This window comes from Porites lutea, chromosome 8 (genome assembly GCF_958299795.1).
Source record: "Porites lutea chromosome 8, jaPorLute2.1, whole genome shotgun sequence".
NCBI classification, from domain to species: Eukaryota; Metazoa; Cnidaria; class Anthozoa; order Scleractinia; family Poritidae; genus Porites; species Porites lutea.
The window spans coordinates 3049888-3058892 of NC_133208.1; the positions used below are offsets into that span (position 1 = coordinate 3049888).

At 36.7% G+C, this 9005-nt stretch overlaps 1 protein-coding gene across 1 annotated transcript; it reads left to right on the forward strand.

Moving 5' to 3' along the window:
- Positions 1-523: 523 nt before the first annotated feature.
- On the forward strand, positions 524-2391 carry LOC140945097 (CD209 antigen-like protein A). The gene is made up of 2 exons (XM_073394160.1): positions 524-620; positions 2003-2391. The coding sequence occupies exons 1-2, from the start codon at positions 524-526 to the stop codon at positions 2389-2391; spliced, it is 486 nt and encodes a 161-aa protein (XP_073250261.1).
- Positions 2392-9005: the final 6614 nt, after the last annotated feature.

The following is a 9005-nucleotide window of genomic DNA, read 5'->3' on the forward strand; positions in this document are numbered from 1 at the left end:
ACCCGTTCGCGATCAATGCATTGGTTGTTCTTTTTCCTTGGTAAAAATCCTTGATTCTTGGTTTCCATGAGACGTAATCAAGATTTTCATCTAAAAATCGTCAATCCTTCTAAGACTTTAGTTTCAGGTGAGAGCGTTTTGTCGCTCACCCTTTTAGAAGTTTTCAGTTGGATGAAACAGTTTTTTGTTTTGCGATAGAGCACTTTTGAAAGGTACTATGTCACGAGGAGTTGCTTTTTTAGGTCAATTCTCTGCTGAAGACATTTCTTAGTGCCTTCACCCATTCAGAAAATGTCCCTGTAGGTCTATGAATACAAATTTCATCAGAGAGCACTAATCGTAATAATCTTTCTTGGTGAAATCTGAAGGCACAGCTGCGTTAAAACTTTGAAAAGGTTGGTTGATGTCTTGCAAATTATAATTTTCACAAAGTGCGACCAGCTTTGCAGATTTTAATATGACATTTTTTATTTTGGTTTTCAGTTTCTATTGATATCAATCTGTTGTGAAAGAAGAGTGAAAGATGAACGGTCTGTTGTTTATCGTGGTTCTGAGTCTCCTGGCTGTGGGTTATGCCAGGGACCAGGAAGCAGAACTTGCAATTCCAAGATGCGAAAAAGGTGATCATACTAAGAGGGGGCCCGAGGGCTACTCCCACGGTGAAATTTTGATGGTTAAGTGTTCGGAAATGGCACGAAATACTACTAACACTTTTTCTTTGATAACTAACAATAATGTAAGTTTTACACTTTTAGCTATTTCAAAATCCTGAGAGGAGGCGAAACTGAGTCCTATTTTCACATTGTCTCATTCAAGGACTGGACAACGTTTTGACTTTTCAAGCTGCCTTGTCCCCGCCGCGTCTCGCCTTTCTCGCGTGGGGCGATTTTCACGCGCGCTCGCGTTTCGCTCGCTCTACTATTCCTGAGGAAAAATGAGGACTACTTGTAATCTACTCGTGATCACTTTCTGGGGGATATTTGAGTTAATAAGCCATGCACTTCCTCCAGTAAGGATCAGTTAACTGTTTTAATTTCAAAATTTGGTCAGTGAAGAAAAAAAAGGGAGACATAAACTTGCATATGGTTCTTAGGAATTCAACTTTAGGAGGGTTCGCCTACATTTGACAAAGTTAGTTACTTGGAGTAATCGCGATGAAGATTGAAAGAACGCGATTTCAATTTTCAGCGACGTTTTCTCTGCCGTCGCCGTCCTCGGATCTTAAGGTCCCTATTATAGCAATTTTGTGCTCGGCTTCCGATGTGAAATTTTATTTTCGCGCCAAAATTAAGGAGTAATTTGCCACCAATGATGTTGCCTTTTATTTCCTTCATTGTTTCCTTGATTAAGACGCTTTTCATTCCAAGTTTGAAGTTATAATAGAGTACACTACACGTATCACAAATGGTAAGAATACACAGAGCAGCATAACGAAACTGGACCATTATTTTTGGAGTTCAATCGATGCGAAGACACGTTTCAGCTTTTTAAAAAAGTTAGCAATTAGGATGGCATAGTTTCTTAGCAAGATAATTATATGTTCGTGGGCGTACCTTGGCCTAGACCCCAGACCTCGTTATTGCACACGGGCTGATGCATTTCGGGTCACGTGGTCCGAGCGATTTTTTCGTCAGCTAAATGCATTAACCGAGAGGGCCTGGAAAGACGTCGACAGGGACTAGGCAAAGCGTACGCAATTAGGGTTTTGTAGGTTGAATTTAGACTCCTGGCCGCGGGGGAGGGCTGAGGTAAGCTTTCAGAAGACATTTGAAAAGGTATCGGAAGGACAGAGAACTATGTAAGCCAACTGATATCCTTATTTTCCAACTCAATTCGCTGTAATATGCAATGAATTATTAATTATTTTTTCACAACAGTTTTTTTGAGCAGTTTCTCATCCGCGAAAAATGTGAAAAATGCTTATAACAAGGTTCGTCGTTTTCCAAACCTTATTTCATTAGAAAGACTTACAAGGAAAATTATGTTTTGTATCTCGGTTTAGTTTGTCCAGTGGGCTGGGTTGAAAACGGAAATCAGTGCTACTTTATACTCCACGAAAAAAAGGAAGCATTTGTGGGAGTTTACCTATGCAAGCAACTAGGAGCAAGCCTGCCAATCATCAAATCAGCCGAGGAGAACGACTTCCTTGTGAGTCTGACGAAGGGAAAAGGTGATCTATGGCTTGGAATGATAGGACCCAACGGCGACAACGTCTTTGAATGGCTCGACGGGACTGCTGTGGCCTTCTCTGCATGGAATACCGGTGAGCCTAACGGTCCTGGATCAGAGAACTGTGGGATGATGTACGTCAGCGGAAGTGGCAGAGGAAAGTGGAATGACGAACCCTGTTCGAATCCCCGAGCTATTGTTTGCCAGATGGAGAAGAAATGAGTCTGGCCCACAGCTGCCGTGAAGCTACTGAAATTGTCGGCTAGTCTTGCACGTAGAATTATAGTTAAGCGATCATGATCAATACTCAGTGAGCCAAACAACAAAGAAAAAAAAGGTGTTGGGAGATATTACTTGTTGTAGACAATCATTTGTTTGTATATTTGGATAATGAATTTAATGTAGTTGTCAGTATCTCAACTGGCATCGCACCCAACATTACCATCCACCAATGCCAATGATCATTTAACTTAAGAGAGTAATTTTGGATATATATCAGGGAACCTTTACGCTGTCCTAAGCCAAATTCTTTAGGTACAGTAGTGATCCCTCGCCCGGAATCTTCTGTGTCTGTAAAAATGCAGGTCCGCCGAAAAATCCTCGGTGCGAAAATTGAAATTGTCAACTGCTTGCTCGTTTTCTGCACCCGCAAATGAAGATTCAAATTGTTTTCCGAAAGCTCTTGCAGTACCGCCACTAAAGCTGCTTTGGTTTGAGTAATAAACGGCTCTACTGCTTACGGTGGCCCACAACGGCAATACACTAATATATATTATATTACTGCATTCTATATCTTAGTACACAAACATACTCATTGGCTGTGCGAGTACATTTACCAGTACAATAAAATATACACCAGTACAACAATATGTATCCCAGTACAGAAATGTTAATTTCAGTACAAAAATATAAACTCCAGTAGGGAAAGATATCTCCAATTCCCAGTACACAAACAACAGCTCCAGTAAAAAAAATAAATATCAATCTCTCAGTACAAAAACATAAGTTCCATCTTGGAACAAACATATTCTGCGGTTGTGCGACTATATTCTTCAGTACAGTAAAATTCATGCATACAACAGTACAACAATATTTATCCCAGTACAAAAATATAAATCTGAGTACAAAAATAAAAGTTGCGGTACAAAAATTTTAAAACAAATGGAAAGAAAAATATAACAACAGTACAACAATGTGTATCCCAGTAAAGAAATATAAATTTCAGTACAAAAATAAAAGTTTCGGTACAGAAAAATATTTTTTAAAAAATTTGGAAAAAATCGGTAGGTACTTTATATATGATTATTACTATGTACCTAAATATATGCTTACTATAGTGTACCTAAAAAAACCTTATATATTTCATTATTATAAATTATCTCGACTATACAGCTCTAAACACAACCATACACCTCTATGCCACATCGTACACCCCTATACATCACCACACGTCCATGTACAACACCATGCACCTCTATACCTCACGATATACCTCTATACATCACCATATACCCCTATAGATCACCATACATCCATGTATCACACCATACACCCCTATACATCACCATACAATCACCATACACCCATGTATAATACCATGCACCTCTATACATCACCATATACCTCTTTTCATCACCTTACACCTCTATACATCATCATACATCCATGTATAAAACCATGAACCCCTATACATCACGATATACCTCTATACAACATCTTACACCCCTATTCATAACCATACACTTGTATACAATGGTCATGTGTAGAGGTCTATGGTTATTTATAGGGGTGTAAGGTGAGGTATATGGTGATGTATAGAGGTATATGGTAATGTAAGGGGTTCATGGTTTTATACATGGATGTATGGTGATGTATAGAGGCATATCGTGAAGTATTGAGGTGCATGGTATTATACCTGGGTGTATGGTGAGGTATAGAGGTGCTTGGTGTTATACATGGATGTATGTTGGTGTATAGGGATGTATGGTGATGTATAGAGGCATATGGTGAAGTATTGAGGTGCATGGTGTTATAAATGGGTGTATGTTTAGAGGTATTTGGTGAGGTGTAGGGGTGCATGGTGTTGGATGGTGATATATGGGGTTGTATAGAGGTGTATGGTTGTGTTTAGTGCTGTGCATGCACAGTCGAGATAATTTTATAATAATAAAATATACAAGGTTTGTTTAGTTACACTAGAATAAGCATATATTTAGGTACATGGTAATAATCATATGTGAAGTACCTACCGATTTCTCCAATTTTATTTTTGTACTGAAATTTATATTTCTGTATTGATACACATTGTTGTACTGTTGTATGCATGTATTTTATTGTACTGAAGAATGTAGTCACACACTACAATGAATATGTTTGTTCTGGAGTTTATGTTTTTGTACTAAGAGATTGATATTTTTTTTTTTTGTACTGGAGCTGTTATTTGTGTACTTAGAATTGGAGATATATTTCTGTATTGGAGTTTATATTTTGTACTGAAATTGACATTTATGTATTGGGATACATATTGTTGTACGGGTGTATATTTTATTGTACTGATATTTTTACACGCACAACCGATGAATGTGTTTGTGTACTAAGATACAGATTGCAGCAATATAATACGGACCTCCCAGCCGGTGAATAACAAATATTTATGAGGAAAATTCCATATCTGAAATAACTACGATTTTTAACAGCCAACAGTTTCTTTAGAAAAATTATACTGTAGATATTATCAGAAGCGGTTTTTAACTTTATTTCATTGCGGCTGATATGCCTTTAATGAAAAAAGGTTGTTAGATAAACGTTCCAGGGAATAATTGGTTTTCTGACCAAAACACGTGCTTTTCTGAATTGAAAAGTTTCTGAGCAACGTTCTTGTCTTTTCGCAGCAATTCAAGTGTTAATATTTTAAATTTGTTTTCTGATATAGTTGTTTTGCTCGTTTTCCATTGGCACATACCATTTCAAACTTACATGTATCCAGGGAATAATTAGTAATAATGAGTCTTAATAATGAGTCTTTATTTCACCAAAAGATAAAACTACATATCTTATGTTACAATAAGAGAAGATAAAAACTATGATAAAAATATCTACGTTATATGTATATATTAAAAAAGTGTATCATTACAATAAATGGAGCTTAAAAATCAACCTATTTACAAAGGTGTTCATAAAACGCTCTGTATTAATTTTCGGGCGTACGCAGCCTTTTTTCCTAAGGTTGTGTACATAAGTCTTCTGGACAGGAATGATATCTTTTAGTGGGTGGCAATCCGTTGATATTAATTTCTTTAAAATGTTTTGGTCTTGTTTATTTAAAAGATTCTTGATAAAAACTGGAAATGAAATAAAACGGCGTTTATGGCATCGGTCTAAAAAATTGTGTATAACCGTAAGATCGGATTCCGATGCCCCATAGACTGAAAGCGCACAGCTAAAATTAGGTGAAACAATAGATATAAAAAGATGATCTATCTCTGCCTGAGAGTAGTGTTCTTTTCTTAGTGTTCGTAGGACGTGTAAACACTTGTTTGCTTTGACAAGCTTGGTTCTTACATGCTCATTGAATTTCCCGTCACTCTGTAGTTTCTGACAAAAACACGTTCAATTTGAACCGAATAGTTTCTGAGAAACACTCTTGTTTATCCGTGGCCAGAAGGAGGTTTGGTAATGAATTGTAAGTGGCAATGTAAATGTTAATCGTATTTTAACTCTGAGGGTCGCAAAATTGTTTTATATCTGTTATATTACTTTTTTCAAAATTTAGTTATTATAATGGAATCCATACGATAGTGAAAGAAGGTCGTTGGATGAATTTTGAACATTAATTGGTTTCTGCAAAGAATATTTCACATTTTATAGCAATGGGTTATTACAACAAAGTTCAATTAATGGTCGTTAATGTTACCATGAATTCATTTCAAAAGGTTGAGTTTGATCGTCCGGGTGAATGTAGTCCTGAATAGGACTGTTGTTGTTGACAGTGACTGACGTTTCGACAACCTGTGCGGTAGTCATCATTTGTTTGCTGCTCACACCATAAAAATTAAAGGAGATTCAACGGTTACGTTTATTTGACGGTTACGTCCTAGGAGATAATTGCTTTGCCAAAATAAATAAATTAGATCGTGTTTATTCATTTTCAAAAAAATTGTTATTGAAATCTAAGGGTCTCTTAGCAAACTACATGTCATTAGATTTGTCAGTTACGAATTAATCATAACGAAATTCCCATAAATATAGGTGACAAAAAGGGAATTTAACAAGTCCAAGCTTGTTTCTCTCCTCCGTGGTCTAACTTATTCGGTAAGTGAAATGGTGTACTAGATTTGTTTATGTGTTGAGGTTTATATGTTGTTCAGTTGAGCAAAGGTCTCCATCCAGTTCCAGGTAACGTTTATTTAACACAATATCATAGTTTCTTTCTGGGGATAGAAAAGAATGAAATAGAAATTCAGGAACACGTCTGTAAACTGATCGTTCTTTATTTTCCCGTCCCGTTGGTTCTTCAACTTATAGAAAAAAAGAATTAAGCTTAATTCGCTTTTTTAAGGTTTCATATCTGAACTTCAGATTAAACGAGTGCGTTATGATCTTATGTTTATCGTACGCTTGATATCGCAAAGCAACAGAAACACTAGGTGCCACGCCCGTGATTCTGTGGGTTAGACACCACGGTATTATGAAATCACTTGCGCACAGAAGAAAATTAATGGTTAATGTGTCTGATATGTTTTGGCTCGAGTAAACAAGTGTTACTGTAATGCCATCTAAACTTCTAAGTGCAATTTTTAAAACAACGGAAACACTAGGTGGTACGCCCGTGATTCTGTGAATCACACACCATGGCATTATGAAATCGCTTGCTCACCAAGTGGAAATTTAATGGTTAATATGTTTTAGCTTGAGTAAGCGAGTGTTATTGTAATGTTATTGTGTTCTAAACTCCTAAGTGCGAGTTTTATCATGCAACAAAAACACTGGGTGGCGCGCCCGTGATTCCGTGAGTTAGACACCAAGGTGTAATAACTGGAAAATTAAGGGGTATACAAGCTATGAAAGCTATATGTCTGTCTTAGAGTGTTTTGTAATAGGTGATTTTCTTGTAGGAGACCCTCCGCCAGTTATATTTTGCGGCATTTATTAGTAAAAGATTTGTTTTTTCGTTACAAATAAAACACGCGTAGCAAAATTCCCATTTCCGGCACTTTTACTACGTCCCGGAAGCTGGAAAGCACAGTACGTACCCGGTTATTCGGAAAAAGGCTTTTCTTTTTCTTTTTGATATTTATTTAGAAAAATACTGTTACGATCCGTTCACTGAGAATTTCTGCTAATGCGGTTACATTTCGAAAACGATATTTTTGTGCTCTTGCGTTGTTCCTCGCGGCGGCCTTTTGCTTTTAATCACCTGGAGACTTTGGTTTGGTTTTAGTTTGATTATTTCACGTCGTAATTACAAAGAAACGTTTTGCCCTGGCTCACACAATGTAAATAAATTTGAGTAAAGTGGCCGAGTGTTCTGAAGTTGCTCTGTTTGAAAAGACATTTGTAATTTTTATAATTAAATCGATGATGTATTTACGGAGGTTTTCGTTAATATAATTATAAGTCGCCACCCTAAAACTAAATGGCAAAGGTCTCGTAAAACTTCATTATCGTTTTTTCTCTGAGAATATAAAAAAGAAAGAAATATAAATTCGTGACCACGTCAATGAACTAATTTGCTTGATTTTTCTGCTCGATATTTACCATCTTTGTTAAGCGGTAAGATTGGTTGTTCTTTAGGCTATTAAATTATTTTTAAAAGGTGTATAATGTTTAGTTTTTCTTACGTGAACGATAATATTTTTAGTTCCCAACAAATTCTACTAATAGGCTTGCCTTTGTCTTGAGTTAAGAATTAAGATTAATTTTGCTAAGGCATTGTCCTGTGAAAAACACATATTAGAACGTTTTAACCCGTTCGCGATCAATGCCTTGGTTGTTCTTTTTCCTTGGTAAAAATCCTTGATTCTTGGTTTTCATGTGACGTAATCAAGATTTTAATCTAAAAATCGTCAATCCTTCTAAGACTTTAGTTTCAGGTGAGAGCGTTTTATCGCTCACCTTTTTAAAAGTTTTCGGTTGGATGAAACAGTTTGTTTTGCGATAGAGCACTTTTGAAAGGTACTATGTCACGAGGAGTTGCTTTTTTTTAGGTCAATTCCCTGCTGAAGACATTTCTTAGTGCCTTCACCTATTGTAGCTTTATGAAGACGATATAATACAAATTTCATCGGAGAGCACTAATCGTAAAAATCTTTCTTGGTGAAATCTGAAGGCACAGCTTCCTTAAAACTTTGAAAACGTTGGTTGATGTCTTGCAAATTATAATTTTCACAAAGTGCGACCAGCTTTGCAGATTTTAATATGACATTTTTTATTTTGGTTTTCAGTTTCTATTAATATCAATCTGTTGTCAAAGAAGAGTGAAAGATGAACGGCCTGTTGTTTATCGTGGTTCTGAGTCTCCTGGCTGTGGGTTATGCCAGGGACCTGCAGGAAGCAGAACGTGCAATCCGAGGATGCGAAAAAGGTGATCATACTAAGAGGGGGTCCGAGGGCTACTCCCACGGTGAAATTTGGGTGGTTAAGTGTTCGGAAATGGCACAAAATACTACTTACACTTTTTCTTTGATAACGAACAGTAATGTAAGTTTTACACTTTTAGCTATTTTAATATCCTGAGAGGAGGCTAAACTGAGTCCTATTTTCACATCGTCTCATTCAAGGACTGGGCAACGTTTTGACTTTTCAAGCTGCCTTGTCCACGGTCGTTCTCTCTCCCC

Bases quoted from the DNA above. Each gene is read 5' to 3' on its own strand.
- LOC140945097 (XM_073394160.1), top strand. From the start codon at position 524: ATGAACGGTCTGTTGTTTATCGTGGTTCTGAGTCTCCTGGCTGTGGGT. The intron at 621-2,002 runs GTGATCATACTA...ATCTCGGTTTAG, and splicing joins AATTCCAAGATGCGAAAAAG to TTTGTCCAGTGGGCTGGGTT.